Source organism: Pteropus medius, unplaced genomic scaffold (genome assembly GCF_902729225.1).
Source record: "Pteropus medius unplaced genomic scaffold, Ma_sr-lr_union100, whole genome shotgun sequence".
In the NCBI taxonomy this organism is placed as follows: domain Eukaryota; kingdom Metazoa; phylum Chordata; class Mammalia; order Chiroptera; family Pteropodidae; genus Pteropus; species Pteropus medius.
The window spans coordinates 154,384-170,647 of NW_024353909.1; the positions used below are offsets into that span (position 1 = coordinate 154,384).

Here is a 16,264-nt window from a genome sequence, read left to right on the forward strand (position 1 = left end):
CAGCAAGGGGCTGGGCAGCACCGGACACACGAATCCCAACCTACCTCCCCACAGCCCTGGTCCTGGGCAACTGCCCAGTGGCTTCGGAGAATTTCCTGGCTGTTCCCTTTTCCAAGATGGACTACCTCAAGACCTCTATAGACTTGAACTGCAGGGCCATCATCAGTTGGCTTCTTCTCTTCACCAGCCTCAGTCGGCACTCACTCGGGAGGCTTATACAGCACCTACAATCATGCCGAGGGAGCTGAGGTCTGTTCTCAGGTGCTCTGCCAGAATCAGGATGAGGTACACTCAGATGCCCAGTGGCACCGTGATGGCTCAACCCACCCAGTTGGAAAGGCATAGCTTCCCTCATGGAGACTGGGACTAAGCAGCCCCATGGCAAACCCCTGTGAAGTACTATAGATTCTGGGATAGAAAATGCTTCAAGAGAGGTGGTGATTAATGGTAGACATAGTCGGGGCACATCAGCTGTGAGCAACGAGGGTCCCCAGGCTACATGGAGTGAGATGGAAGCAGTATCTGTTGAGCAGACACAGAGAAAAACGGCATTTTCAGACTACAGGAAACCCACCTACATGTTAGTGATCTCTAAGACATCCACTATGCAAAGCCACCTGCTATTAAGTCACCAACACTGCATGTATGTGCTATACCCTTACAAGGATAGGGAGGAAAGACATGGAACAACACCCTGTTACTTACTGTCAGTGCCTGCCACACTGACAGGGGTTAGCCTCTGCCCTCATGAACCTGGCACAGACCCCTGCTGTTCTGCCCTCATCTCTGCCATCTGCTGTTGCTCTCCTCTGGCACGTATAGATGTGAAATATCAGCTGTTTGCAGAATGTGTCCCACCCAGCAGAAGCAGGGTTCAACCACAGGGATCAGGACACAAACACTCCCAGGGGCATGCTCTTAACAGCCCATGCAGGGCAGGCTCAGTAAGGAAAGCTGCAGGGGGAGGAAAAGATGCTCACTTAAACAAGACCATACTGTGGAAAGGCAGACAGTCCTTCTGCCCTGCACCCCCTACTCCGAGGTGTAGTTGCTAGGTGCCATCTGCCTCAGAAAATATGCCCCTCATTCTTAATCCTCAGCTATGGTCCTTCCAGCTGCTTTTTTCACAACAGTTCAAGGAAAGTATGCCTCAATGGTTCTCTTTCGAGGGGCTGTAGTAGTTAAGGTAATATATGCCATACCAAAAGAACAGTTGCCGCCTCCAAAGACATGGCAAGGAGGAAGTTATCAGCTGCCCAGCTCTAATGGGGCCACCTACCAACACAGCCTGAGTCTCTCATTCTGTCTAAGGCATAAGACCAGAAGGAAGATCTGTCCTACCCTCACCCCCCTCAAAGTACCCAAGCTTGGGAGAAGCCTAAACCCTATTCTTTATCCACACTCCTGACTTTTTCTCCCTGCTTCCCCAATCCAAGGATCCCAGTCCCTGCTGTTCACTTCCAGTTCACCAATAGGTGGGTGGGGATACAGGTGCACTCACCTGCCTGCAATCATCCTGTCTCGCTTCCAAGCCATTTAGCCAAGGGTTCTGACATTCTTACTTTGGGCCACACCTGTCCCTTGGTTTCACGCTTAAGGAGGCCGGAAACACCTTATGAAAGATAAACATTAAAGCTTCCACATCGTCCAACAGAAACCTCTGACCACGCAAGCTAAGACATGCCCACATGCTCCAAGGAAAGTATGAGCACCACAGCCTCAAATGAGAAGTACTCTCTATTACAACTGCTCCCAGGGCCAAGTGAGACCCCCCCAGAACAGCAGCCCTCTGCCCCTGAGAGCCCTACAGGGCTCCTGCTGAGCCAGCAGAAGAAAACCTACAAGAAAACACTTAAAACATTAACAACCTGACTTTGGTTGCTGGGCCATCCTCTTCCTCCACAATTCAACTCCAGCTAACATGTCTACTCAAATACAGAAAACATAAGCACTGGAGAGAAAATGTAGTTTTTATTACAGCCAACTCCACTCTGATATACACAAACATTCATAAAAGAACTTTTGATGTATAGGTAATTCCTTCCTTAGGTAGGAAAAAAGTACCATTCTCAATAACAAAAGCTAACATTTATGTACCCTTTTTTTTTTGTATCAGGCACTATTATAATCACTTTACAGGAATTAATCACTTAATCTTCTTAACCATCCCATATATGAGTTAGGTACTAGTATCACTTCCATTTTACAAATGAGGAAACTGAGGCAAAAAGAAGTAACTTGCTCCAGGTAACACAGCCGCCATGATGCAAATGCAGAGTCGATGCTCTCAACCACTGAGCAACACTGCTCCACCACAGCCCTAGAGGTCTGTTTCCTCCCATGACCAAATGTGAGCCACTAGTTGGTTCAATGACAATGAAACTTGACAAACAGAAGGGGATGAGGGGGCCCTGCAATCAGTATGATTGTGAGGGTAGTATGCTGAGGCTGAGCTCCAAATAAAGGCTTCTAGCTAAAGACAGGCTGCAGGCCAATAGGGACCTGACTCAAGACTGGTTCCACCACACTTGGCTTGCTGAAGGCATTGTGTTGAGCAAAGCAAAATGCAGGAATGGCCTCCTCCCACAGCCCAAGTACATCTGTGCTCACTCTGGGAGAGCAGTGAAAAAAGATGTGTCTGAGTCCCAAGGAGCTCACAACCCAGCGAGGACACAGCTGGGTAAGCGTAAAAAAGTCACACGAAGCAGGTGGCAAGTGTCATCATCAAAGTTATGTATGTAATCGAGGCTGAAGGGGTCAGCCAAGGTTCCACAGGGGATCAAAAGCACAAAGAACAACCCCAGGGCAAGAAGGACATCTATCAAGGAGAATGTTTGCAACATGTTTGGGGCTCCACACAGACATGCTGGTGTGTGGCATGAGTGGAGGGCAGAGGTGGCAGAAAAGGCTGAACAGGGCCCACAGGGCACAAGGATTGGAGGCCAAAAGCAGGCAAGGGGCAGAGTGTACACAAGGAATGAAGAGCAGGGGCCTGAGGTAAAGCAATTAATCAGGAAGCCATGGAGACAGCCTAATGGAGAGGTAATGGCATTAGGGATAGAGAAGGAGGCTGGATTAAAGAGACATTTGGAGTAGCAGAGCCATGGGATGAGGGACAGGGAGGGTGTGAAGATTATTCTGGAGTCCCACCTGGGGTCCAGAGTGGACAGTGACTTTCAGTAGAGATAGGAAATACATGAGGATCTGATTTTTGCAGGAAGATAACCTCAATTTGAGGCAAGCAGGTTCACTGTCTGCTGGACCTTACGCAAAGCACTGAAGTTTCTGGAGGTGTGATCTGCTCAAAGACAGAGTCCAGATAGAGGAGTAAGTTGTATACCCTTGCCTGGAGGGCCCACTGGCTGCCCTTTAACTGCACTTGCAGGGCCTGGCAGAGCACACTCAACCATTCATAAGACAAACAAGAGTTTTCTGGATCCCTCCAGGAAGGTGAGAACTGCCTCTGCCTCTGCCTCCTCCACACTCACTTCACTCAGCTACTCTAAGTTCTAATCAGGAACAAGACCCAAAAGAAACCAGAGAAACAAGTTGCCCAGGGTAGAGGAGAAAAGGAGAGAGGGAGAGGGGAAGAGAGGAGAAGGGGTGGGGGAAGGAAGGTTATCCCCTATATTTAACAAGCACTTACTTCAGAGAGAAAGGGGTAAAGACTCTCTCTAGGACCAGTTCATCATCTGTTCATATTGGTTTCACTCAAACAGATCAAGACCCATAAGAAAAATGGCTTCAGTTCCACACTTGGGCTTCTCCTTCCTCACAGATCTCTCTTCGACGGACTCATAAAAGGTAGGACTAAGAGCCAAAGACCGGGTACTTCTTGACAGCATCAGCTGGGTAGGCCAATGCTGGACTTCTTAAGTTAACCTCTTTTCTTGGACTGACTCAAACAAGGGCTGCTCAACTCAAGCTCTCCCACTTGCCCCTAATGACACTGAGATTTGGCTTCTAAAATGGCCATCAGTCGGCCATTATTAATAAAAGCGTTCTTGAAACAAATTATCAGTAAAACACTGGAAGCACACCACCAGTAGACTGCAGTCCAATCACCCACTACTCTAAAGACACCGAGCACAGATGAATTACCTTCCACAGGACTCAAACCTATCCTCTCCTCCCCATTATTCTATTCCAAGGTACTACCACGCTCTTTTTAGCCACTGAGACAGCCTCCTAACCAGCCTCCTTGCACCTGCTCGTGCCCCTCCAACCTCGGCAGGTCACACCCCGCTTAAACCCCTCAGTGGCTCTCCATAACACCCAACCCAGTGTCTCCCCAACCCAGTGTCAGCCAGCCATCAGGCCCACAGCTGCCCAAACCCTCCAACCCAAAGCCCTTGGCGCAGCACATCATTTCCAAATTCTTTGTGCCCCCTGGTAACAAATTATAAAATATATAGATATATAAAGAAATAAGAAAAAAGCAATGTACAGAAAACTATATGATAGATCAGGAACAAACTCTGTACCTACATATTTCACAAAACCTGATTGTGCTTGAGTGTAAACCAGTACTAAGTAAATTTTTAATAAGGCAGCCCACATTATATTCTTGATCATGAAGAAACAGAGTAAGGCTCAGCCAAATAAACACATAATTAAATACTGCCCAATCATATGAAAATTACAGAGCAGTCTACTCTCTTGAATGTAACCTGGATCAGGAATGAAATTAAGATTAAAGAATGTACTAAATACTTTAAAATGAAAAACTAAAACAGCATATCAAAATTTGTGAGTACACAAAGTAGTACTTAAAAATAATAAACACCTACCTTTATTAGTAAGAAAACTAAAATATAATGACATAACTATACCTAGAGTATGGAGGAAAATAAAGTAATAAACCAAAGGAAAGAAGGACAAAGAAAATAAAAGTAGAAGCAACACCCTCAACAGAATACTAGCGAATTGAATCCAGCAACATACAGAAAGGATTTTAAGATCAGTATACAAAAATCAACTAATTATATTTTCTACACTAGTAGTGAAGCAGTGAACAACCTAAAAATAAACTTAAGAAAACAATTCCATTCTCAGTAGCATCAAAAAGAAAAATTACTTAGGAATGAATCTGACAAAAGAAATGCAAAACTTATGCTCTGAAAACTACAAAATATTGTTGAAGGAAATTAAAGATCTAAACAAATGGAAAAACATTCCATGCTAGTGGATCAGAAGATTTAATATTGTTAAGATGGTTATACTTCCCAAACTGATCTACAGATTCAATGTAATCTCTATGAAAATTCCAGCTACCTTCTTTCTAGGAATTGACAAACTAATTCTAAAATTCATGTGGAATTGCAAAGGATCCAGAATGGCCAGAACATTCCTGAAAAAGAAGAAAAAAGTTGAGAGAGTCACACTTTTTTTTGAAAGATTTCAAAACTTATGACAAAGCAACAGGAAATAAGACAGGGTGGTACAGGTGCAAAGATATATACTTATATATATGTACATATATGTGTGTGTGTATATATATGTCTTTGAAAACCAAACCGAACTACATCAAAATTAAAAATTTTTGTGCTTCAGTGTGGCTCCATAGTGTAGTGGTTAGCACATCTGCTTTACATGCAGAAGGTCCTGGGTTCACGCAATTCCACTCCTAGGTATATGGTCAAGAAAAATGAAATCGTATGTCTACAGAAAAGCTTGTAAACAAATGTTTATAGTACATCAATCATAACAGCCCAAAGGTAGAAACAATGCAAACAGATGTATAGATAAGCAAAATGTGCTATAGCCATGCAATAGAATATTATTTGGCCATAAAAAGGAATGAAGTTCTGATACATGTTACAACTTGGGTGAACCTTGAAAACATTCTACTAAGTGAAAGAAGTCAGTCACAAAAGGCCACATATTATATGATTCCACTGATATGAAATGGCCAGAATAGTAGAATTGATGGAGACAGAAAGTAGATTAGTGGTTTCTAGAGTCTAGAGGGAGGGAGGGTTGGAAGAAGAGATTGCTAATGGGTATGGAGTTTCTCTTCGGGGTGATAAAAATGTTCTGGAATTAACAGTGGTGATGGTAGCACAACTTTGTGACTGTACTAAAACCAATAATGGTGCACTAGGGGTAAATTTTATGGCATGTTAATTACATCTCATTTTAAAAATTAAGAAAACAATAGACTGCTAATAGTAATCGTTCTTTTTAAAAATTAACAAAATGGATTCAATCTAAAAGGTCAATCATGAAGATGATTTTTTTAGGTTTTGATAATATTAATCATAGCCATTTTTTTATAAATTAAGAGAATCAGATGGCCAAAGCAGAATATACTGAAAGTGATGCCACAAGAAACAGGTTATTTGAACAAGCTAACAAGAGAGGAATGGAAAGCCTTCTAAAAACTTGTACACCCCAATGTCCACCCAGAAAGACCAACAGGCCCTGATGGATTCATTGATAAATTTTTTTAAACTCGCAAATAGGAAGTTATCTACATATACAACCATGAAAATAAGGAACTCCTCCCAATGATCTAGTAGAATTCTTCTCAACTAAACCAGATATATTGAATTATCTGAATATATAGCCATAGGCCTTTAAAAATTTAACTGTACACTTCTAATCAAATGCTTCCAATTATACATTTCACCACAAAGAAAGGGAGTCTGTTCTTTAACCACCTCCTGAAGTTCTTACTGCCCAGGAGCCCTGGCCCAGCCTCGACCCTTGTGGAAGGCCTCCTCTACATCAGCAGTCCCCAACCCTTTTGGCACCAGGGACCGGTGCTCCTATGAGAATCTAATGCCTGATGATCTGAGGTGGAGCTGAGGCGGTGATGCTGGTACTGGGGAGCGGCTGCAAATACAGACAAAGCTTCGATCGCTCACTCACCGCTCACCTCCTGCTGCGTGGCCTGGTTCCTAACGGGCCACAGACCATTACCAGTCCACAGCCCAGGGACTGGGGACCCCTGTCTTATACTACTAGTGCACTCTTGAACTAGTAAGTAGCTTATTAGCAAATCTGATCACACATGACCTGTGCTCAAAACATTTCTGCAGCCCCTGCTGCTTATATAAAGAAGTCTAAGCCCCTTGACAAGGGACACGAGACTCCTTCCACAACTGGCTCACTTGATTATACCCAGGAAGCCATGCTATCACATTAGACAACTCAAACAGATTCACTCGCAGGCCTTACAGCATCATCATCCAGAAACACCTGGCAAGTCAGTACCTAAAGAATCTCCTCATTTGCGGGGGACTGGCTGCATAGTATTCTTTTTTGAAGATTAACAAAGATTTACTTAATTAATGTTCAGGGATGCTTACAGTGCCATCCAATAACAGATGATAGTAGTTATTTTTGTATAAGCCTATAAAAACCTCTTTTTTCCTTTGTCAAAGCGAGTAAAAGTTCAAAGAACACATTTTGAACAAGAGAAGATTAAGAATCAGTTTACCTGTGATGGGAAATTAGTTTTCTAAGCTCATTATTAACTAAGAGTCAGAGCTATGGACACTGTATACACATCTAGTCAGTTGAGGCCAGGAACTTATATAACAAAGATCACAGCTACTACACAGAGGCCAAACATGCCACACATTCTGGTTAATAACAGAAGACCAGTTTTCACTCAGATCAAAGTAAAAAAGAAAACTCAGGTTCCTAACAATTTGTTGAATCCTGAGCAAGTCTAGATTTCAAGTATTTGAAATTAGTCCATCAGAAAAAAATCTGCAATTGATATTAAATAATCTGGAAAAGACGTAAGGTTTAAGTGCTGCTCCCTCTTTGGAAAAAGCCAGCTGTCTTCTCTGTATCACAAACACAAAGAATAGAGAGTGTCAGGGCAAAAACACAGGGACTGTGCCTGCCTCCATGATGGTGTCAGGGTAGCTTGCGCCATGTCACTTCTGTCACTCAAGGAACAAATGGTCTTAAGACCATCTTCTGGAACCCACCAACTTCTAGTGGGGGTTTCTTGCCCCTCCACTGTGCTCAGCCCATGACTGGGCATGAACCGCTGGGTAGAAAAATGCTGAAAGGGTGCCCGGTTGGTAGAGGAGGCCCATCTGCAGGGCCTAGACCATTCCACAAATCTGAGGCTGCTGTTAACCCAAGTCTCGAGCACATGCCCCTATTTATTAATAACTTGCCTCAATCATGTTCCACGTGGGAGGCCACATAAAGACTTTGATCTTTACCATGGTGAAGTAACAAAGGAGCCAGGGTTGGCAGTAGCCTTCCTCCCTGTATTCGCCTGAGTCCCAGGCTGGTCAAGCAAAGGGCAATGGGAGCGAAGGCTACTGAGGTGTGTTCCTACTGGGAACAAGCTCGGGTCGCTTGGTTGTGACTGCAAACAGTTCAAATTCCATAAATGACAATCACTCGCCAATTAATTGTTGGAATGGAAGCCCATATTATCCTGGCCCAATGACCATCTTTCAGGATCCTCTACCCAGTGACTGGGCTTGCAAACAAAGTCCTCTCCAGCCTCTTGGCTGCCACCATGACTCTCACCACAGAATAGATCAGGAGAACAGAACAAATGTTCTCTTAACCAGTGACTCACCAGGAAGTCTGTTCATGTTGACACCTTGAGCTGAGAGTCCTATTCCCATGTACCTTCAAAAAAGCACACATAAAAAAATTTTGGTTAGCAAATAATTATGTCAAATATTTCTTGGTAAAAGATGGAAAAAAAGGAATAGCAATAAATGTAGAGATTCTTTTTTAACTAGTGGTTCTTGGAGACTCCTCACATTTTGATTTTCTAACAGAAATCATCTCAATGCCTGAAGCAGCGGAAGAAGCAGAGGTAGTTTTCTGTAACCATGAACCACTGGCTTAAGTTTCAAAGGAAAGTTTCCTGAAATGACTACTTCCAGTCCCTTGGTTTCTGGTTCCAGCTAAGATGGCAGAATCTATTCCTGAGAAGTATCTAAAGTAAGTAGCTTAGTCCTAGGAAGTACTTGGCAGAGCAATGCAAGATCAATCTCACTGGGACATGCCACTCTGCAGCAAGGACCAGGACATGGAAAAAGTACAGGCTGGCTGGATCTCTATAAAATTATCAAGACTCCTCACATGAAGCTTCTTCTCTTGGTATCTCAAAACTCATTACCCTCACCCCATACATCACTGCTGGCCTCCTCAACAATCCAAAGCTGGGGGATGGTGGTATAGGAAGCCCCTGAGACCCACCTCATAACTCCTTCCATCACTAGGTGCCTAAACAGCTAAGCTGCCCAAAGCAAGGTGGACACATGCTGGGCAACTCTGCCAAAGACGTTTCAGTGACACTCAGGAGAGGGCAGGTCAAAAAAGAGAATAAACAGGTTTTTTTAGTCTAAGTGTTTATAATGTATAAAGAAATAATAGTGAGGTATTTCCCCAAGAACTCAGAAATAAGAGAAACAAGTCATCACCTTCTAAGAGTAAAACAGTAGAACCCCACACTTGATGCCTGATATTAACCATATGTGAGTGTCAATATGTGGTTGAGGAGCTCAAAATAGTGAAAAAAAAAAAAAGAGGGCTGAGGTATAACTTTATGGTTGCATAACAATGTGAAAGTACTTAATGTCACTGAACTGTACACTTAAAAAATGGTTAAAATGGTGAATTTTATGTTATGTATATTTTACCACAATAAAAAATGTTTTTTAAAGCAATCACATAGAGTTGTCTTATTTTGACAATTTCTAAGTAGCTGTACATTTACTTTTTTTTTTTTTGGCCAATTTTGTTTATTTTCTAGAGTGGAGATGAGGTCAAAGTATAAATCATGTCTCTTCCTTTTTTTCAGTCTTTGTGAGATTCTCCTAATTTCTTTGTTTCAATCATTTCAGTTAGGTATAGCTTTTTTTTATCATTAGTTTCAAGTATACAGTACATTGATTAGACATTTAAATAGTTAATGAAACGATCCCTTTATTATTTTCTATTCTAGGTAATTCTGCAAGGATCCCTCCCACATACATTTCTCTATCTTGGACTATTTCATTCCTCTCCTAGCATGCTCCATGCACCTATGTACCTGTTTCCTAACACTACCAGAGTTCCCACGACATGGCGCTCCTGTCCTTGCAAGTCCCTCATCTGCAGTAAATGCCCTTTTGCCCTTCTCTGGCTGGCTGTGCCCCTGGGTTTTAGGAGAGCAGCCTCAACCACCCAAATAAAGGATAAGGCAGGAAGGGAAGGCTCTGACCCAATGACCTTCCTCTGAAACCAGCTATCCACATCATGGTGGGCAAGAACCAATAAAAGGCACTGACAAACACATGGTCCTGGCAACTTGGCCTGCAGGGATTAGGGAAAATGGGAGGGAAGGTAAAGGAGAAAAGGAACAGACTTCAAAAAGGGACTTTCATGGCTCAAAGGACCAGGAGACTCACCAACTGTCTGCTATCTCCTGCCAGAAGTGGACCTTCAAGGACCATCAGGTGCAGAAGCTGTGAAACCCAATGGCAAGATTCCCATAAGATTAAAACCTGCACATTTTCCCAGAAAAAATGCAGCTCAAATAATTAGCTTCCTTACTTTACGTGGCAGAGGCTGCCAAAAGCTGGTCTTCATCCCTCAATGCCTCAGCTGACCAAGTAGCAAATGACCCCAACTGTCCTGCAGCCATCAGTCCAACATATACAAATGCAACAGAGCCAAGGGTTTACCTGACTTGGATGCCAACCCACCATCTTGCCCTATTCAGAGTGGCCTGAGCTGCTGCCCAACACCAAATGTGATATCATCTCTGGCATACAGGTTTCCTGATGCTAAGATGAGGGCTTGTGTTTGGAGCATATGTGCTGCTGGGTGACCCTTGACCACTGAAGGCTAGTGCAAACAGGAGAGATAAAGGACCATCCAAGAAAGGTATGCTTAGCCACCAGCGACAGAGCTCTGGTTCTACAATTTTCCATGGGAATGGGAAACTACTAAGGCACGTGTGGCTCAAAACACAAGCTGCTTAGGCCTCCCCGTATGGGCAGCTTCTTCTACCTCTGGCAGCTAGCCCTCAACATCTTCCTACAGACTCTCTGCCCCACAGATAGTACAGTATTTACTAGTGGATAAATTGGGAGCTATACAAACCCCAGACTCAACTTCAGAATCCGAGTGGATGAGCTAAGGGTAGAGCAGCCAGAGGAGGCCAATACCCGCACTTGGGTGCCCTGCCACTTCCAGGCATCCATGACACAGGGAGCAGCCCCATAGGAACCTAAATTGCTTACTCATATGCAGTCAAAGCTGAATCAGTGTTCAAAGGGAATGAGTCCCAATTCTTCAAACACCAGGTGACATTAAGTTTTTTCCAAAAATTTGATGTTCTAAAACTACAAAAAATGCAGGCTTCTAACTTCCAGCAAGTCTATATACATTTGAAAAGTATTATCCAACCAGTCTGAGGTAAGTAAAGAGGGTTAAGAAACTATAAGGATCCCGTGATTACACTAAAAAAACCCCCACTGAATTGTATACTTTAAATGGGTAAACTGTACAGAATGTTAAATTATATCTCAATAATACTCAACAAACTAGAAATAAAAGGAAATTATCTCAGTATAATAAAAGCTATATGAGAAAAACCCACAGTTAACATCATATTCAATAGTGAAAGACTGAAAGAAAGCTCTTCCTCTAAGATCAAGAAAATGATGCTTGCTTTTGCCATTTCTATTCAACAGAGTATTGGAAGTTCTAGCCAACGCGATCAGACAAGGGGGAAAAAGGCATCCAAATTGGAATGGAATAAGTGAAAATATCTATGATCACAGATGATGTGAGCTATATGGAGAAAATCTTAAAGATTCCACAAAAACAGTTATAGCTAATAAATTCAGCAAAGTTGCAGAATATAGAATCAATATGCGAAAATGGTTGTATTTCTACATACTAACACTGAACAATCTAAAAAAGAAATTAAGAAAACAATTCCATTTAAATAGCATCAAAAAGAATAAAATACTTAGGGATAAACTTAACCAAGAAAAACTTGTATACTGAAAACTATTAACACTGAAAGAAATTAAAGAAGACACAAATGAATGTAAAGACATCAATGTTCATGGATTAGAAGACTTAATACTGTTAAGATGTCAATACTACCCAAGGCAATATACATGAGAGAGTCAATGCCATTCATATGAAACCTCAAGAGACCCTGAATAGCCAAAACAATCTTGAAAAAGAAGAAAAAAGTTGGAGGATTCACACTTTCTGATTTCAAAACTTAACTACAAAGCTATGATCATTAAAACAGTGTTGGTACTGGCATAAAGAGCAACCTATAGACCAATGTAACGGAATTGAGAGCCCAGAAATAAATCCACTGACATGTGGTCAACTGATTTCAACAATGGTTCTAAAACCATTCAACTGGAAAAATGACAATATTTTCAATGAATGGTGCTGAAACAACTGAATATGCACATGTAAAAGAATAAATTTAGACTCTTACCTTATACCACATGCAAAATTAACTCCAAATGAGTCAAAGACCTAAATGTAAAACCTAAAACTATAAAATTCTTAGAAGTGTTGGTGAAGATTTAGAGAAACTGCAACTCTTGTGTATTGATGGTGGGAATGCAAAATGGTGCAACTGCTGTGGAAAACAGTATGGCAATTAATTACATAGTAATTATAAGTTTTAAAATTCGAACATAGAATTACTCTATGATCCACCAATTCCACTTCTGGGTATATGCCCAAAAGAACTGAAAGAAGGGACTTGAACAGATATTTGTACACTCATACTCACAGAAGCATTATTCACAAGAGCCAAAAGGCAGAAGCAACCCAAGTGTCCAGTGAATGAACTGATAAACAGAATGTGGTATATACACACAATGGAATATTATTCAGCCTCAAAAAGGAAGGAAATTCCGACACATGCTACAACATGGATGAACTTTAAGGACATTACCCTAAGTGAAATAAACCAGTCACCTAAAGACAAATATTGTATGATTCCACTTATATAAGGTATCTAGAGTAGTCAAATTCATAGAAACAGGAAGTAAAATGATGGTTGCCAGGATCTAGCGGGAGGAGAAAATAGAAAGTTAATGTTTAATGGGTATAGAGTTTCAGCTTGGGAAGATGAAAAAAGTTCTAGAGGTAGATGGTGGTAATGGTTGCAAAACAGTATGAATGTTCTTAAATACCACTGAACTGTACACTTAAGAATGGTTAAAAGATAAATTTTATGTTATGTATAGTTTACCACAATAAAATAAACAAACATATATCAATACTACTGCTTTAAAAAAAAGTAGTCCACCATCATCACATAGTAGCCCACCATCATTGCTGTAACATTCATTATTACATAAAGTCTTGTCTTTTCTTCAAGCTTGGTGATTTAGAATCCAGGGAGACAGTATCTTTACCTGCCCTGTCTTTCAAAGGTGTCTTTCAAAGGTGTCATCTCTGGCCCCGAACAACAAAAACCCAGCACCTAGATATGTGCTTATTCAGTTCTGATATTGCCCCCAAAGAGCAATTCCAAACCCAAACATCCAAGCACAAGAGATGGAGCCTAAGTTTACAGGCTCCAACATCAGGTCTGATGTCACAGTAGACAGAACAGTTGCAATGCCTGCTACCCACTTTAGGATGCAGGGGCTATTGGAAGGAGCCCCCAGGCTGCAGAGGAAAAGCACAGAGCCAATGCAGTGCTGGGCACATGATGGACATTCAACAAACCCCTGGGGTTCATCTACTTGTGGGCTGGTGAAGAATTTTATACGAAAGTCACAGGCTCTCTCTCAGCCACATTTCAATGGGAACCTCAGCTTCTAGCTGGAATGAGGTCATAACTGAGCTATGTGACAGATAAGTGAGCCCTGAACTCAGCCAAGACACCCTCAGCATTATTCTCCCCTCTTGCTGCCACTAGACTTCAGGACCATGAGATTAAATGACTTACAACCACAAAGCTAGTAACATAACAAGCACAGGGAAGTTCACTTCTCCATCTACTCAAGAAAAATCTAAGCAGACCTGAGTTTCCCTCTCAATCACTGAGTGACATATGTAGTGCTTTGCTAAGTTCTATACTAATGTGGTCTCAGCTCTCTGACAGGCTGTCAAGAATAAGGCAAAACAACAGGGAGAGAGCATGACAAAAACCCAAGTATGTTCTTCAGGACACATATAGTAGTACTTCTGCATCTAAGAAGCAGGAAGAATAATGTTAAAAAGCTACCCTGACACTGTCTCTCCTGCTGATCTCTAGTGGCATTTGAAAATTAATGGGTTGTTAGGAGCTGTTGGGTCCTTGTTAAAGTTGAGTAATTCAGTAAGAAAGGTGTGATAATTTTCTCTTTATAGAGACTTTCAGTTTTCACTCATTCCACAAGGATCCTGTGTGCCCAGTGCAGTGCTGGGGACACAAGTGTGGGCCTAGATTCAGTCCTTGCCCTCTGACAGTTTCCAGTGTCAAGTCAGGGTTGGGCCAGAGAATCAGGGCACACTGACAGAGATTCCCAGAGGAAGCAAAGGTGGAGTCAAGACCTAGTAAAGAAGATGAGAAGAAAAAAGGGAGTGTGTTCCATGTAGAAGCACCAGAATGTGCTGAAGAACAGGCAAGAAAGCAGCCCTATGGTCAAGGAACTGAAAGCAGCTCAGTGTGGCTGGGTCACAGCCTGCGCAGACCTAAAAAGAGCCGAAAACAAGGTCTAGACACAGACAACCTTCACGCTACCTTAAGGAGTTTGAACTTCACGGAGGTCAATGGGAAGCTACAGAAATGGTTTAGAAAAGGTGCAGATGATCAAATAGCTGATATTTGGAAAATAGATTGAAGAGGCAAAAATGTGGGTACCAAAATCATCCAGTAGAAGGTGACAGGGCCAGACAAGGACAGGAGCAGTGGGGATGGAGAGACACAGAGAAAGCCAAGTGCTCTTTAGAACATGGTAAACTTACTGGGTGGATCTTGGGACATCTAAAAACAAATGTCTGTTGACTTGAGATTGCTGAAGAGAAAGGGGGTGAGCATTTGCTTCCTTCTTGGTAGGAGGTCAAGCAGTGCTAGGGACACCAACAGACACAGGCTGCTTTGGTCACCCTGGAGTGTGGCAACAAGGACTCTCACTCCTCAAGCGAGTGACTAATCGACACGGCTTAGTGACCCAACACTTCACATCTCCATCAGGGCTCTCTTTTCAAACAATAGGAAATATCTGAGGAGACTGGAGAGAAAATTATTTATCGCTCACAAAATGCAGCAAAATGGAAAAGAAATGCCATCTGTCAAACAGGTGAGACAGCCAGTTACTGTAAAGGGACAACAGACAGGCACTTCATGACAGTGAAGCCATGCGTTGGTCTCTATCTTCTACCGTTCGCTGCCAAAACCATAACACAAGCTAGAGCTAAAAGAGGGACTTTGCCTCTCTGTTGGGCTCCAGAGAGAAGGCAGCAAGCAGGTGCTGCTCAGACCATGCTGGTGTGAGATCCACCAGAGAGAATGGATAAAAAGCAGCAGTTGCAGTAAAGGCCCTCGGCTGACCAAACCCCCGGGTCCACCCTGAGGCTCTCACCATCCACTGCAGGCAGCAGGGGCCAACCAGGGCCCTGGAGAATGACTGGCCTCGAGAAAGAACTGGTGGCTTCTGCGGCCCCTCCTGCCTTCCACCCTCTTTGCTGACTCTCCCACAAAAACTGTCTGCTGTAACTGCTGCAGTCATGCGGAGAGCTGCAGGCACACTCGTCAGCTTGGATTCTTCTTTTTTTCTCTCTGGTTTTTCAGACTTTCTACAATTAACACAAATTACTTTGATAGTCATAGAAAATTTATTTCAAGAAGCAGCTGATGGCCACGTACTGAGGAAGCTCTTGGCTCTCACCTATTTCAGAATCAAAGGGACAAGCAGGGAGACTTGGCCTTCGTGGTCAGCTTTTTAGTACACCCAATTACCTGAGCCTTGACAGGAAAGCAGAAGATCACACCTTCAGAAGCAGCAGGAAATGGTCAAAATCCTTGCTCAGCAGAGGAGCTGGGGCTCCAGTTCACACAGCTACCGGTACATCCCAAGCATGACCCAGAGCACACACTCAGGAGACTCTGCTGCACCAACACAGGATCGACACAGCTCCAAGTGATTTGGGATTCTTCTATGACCCAGGCAGGCGTTAGACAGTAGACAAAACCTTAGAAACTGAACCTGTGGACTCTCATACCCTCCGGAGATGTACAAGGCCTAGGGGAGGGAACTACCCTTTTGCTGTAATCCCCCACCCAGTCCTGAGATAGTTAGAGCATTCCACA

General features: G+C 42.8%; 1 protein-coding gene across 2 annotated transcripts in view; it reads right to left on the minus strand.

Moving 5' to 3' along the window:
• RANBP10 (RAN binding protein 10) overlaps positions 1–16,264 on the minus strand; it is a 55,675-nt gene that overhangs the window by 27,840 nt on the left and 11,571 nt on the right. For both annotated transcript variants that reach the window (XM_039851987.1, XM_039851988.1), the window contains exon 3: positions 8,558–8,610. In XM_039851987.1, the coding sequence (XP_039707921.1) occupies positions 8,558–8,610 (53 nt within the window). The remainder of the gene's footprint in view (positions 1–8,557; positions 8,611–16,264) is intronic.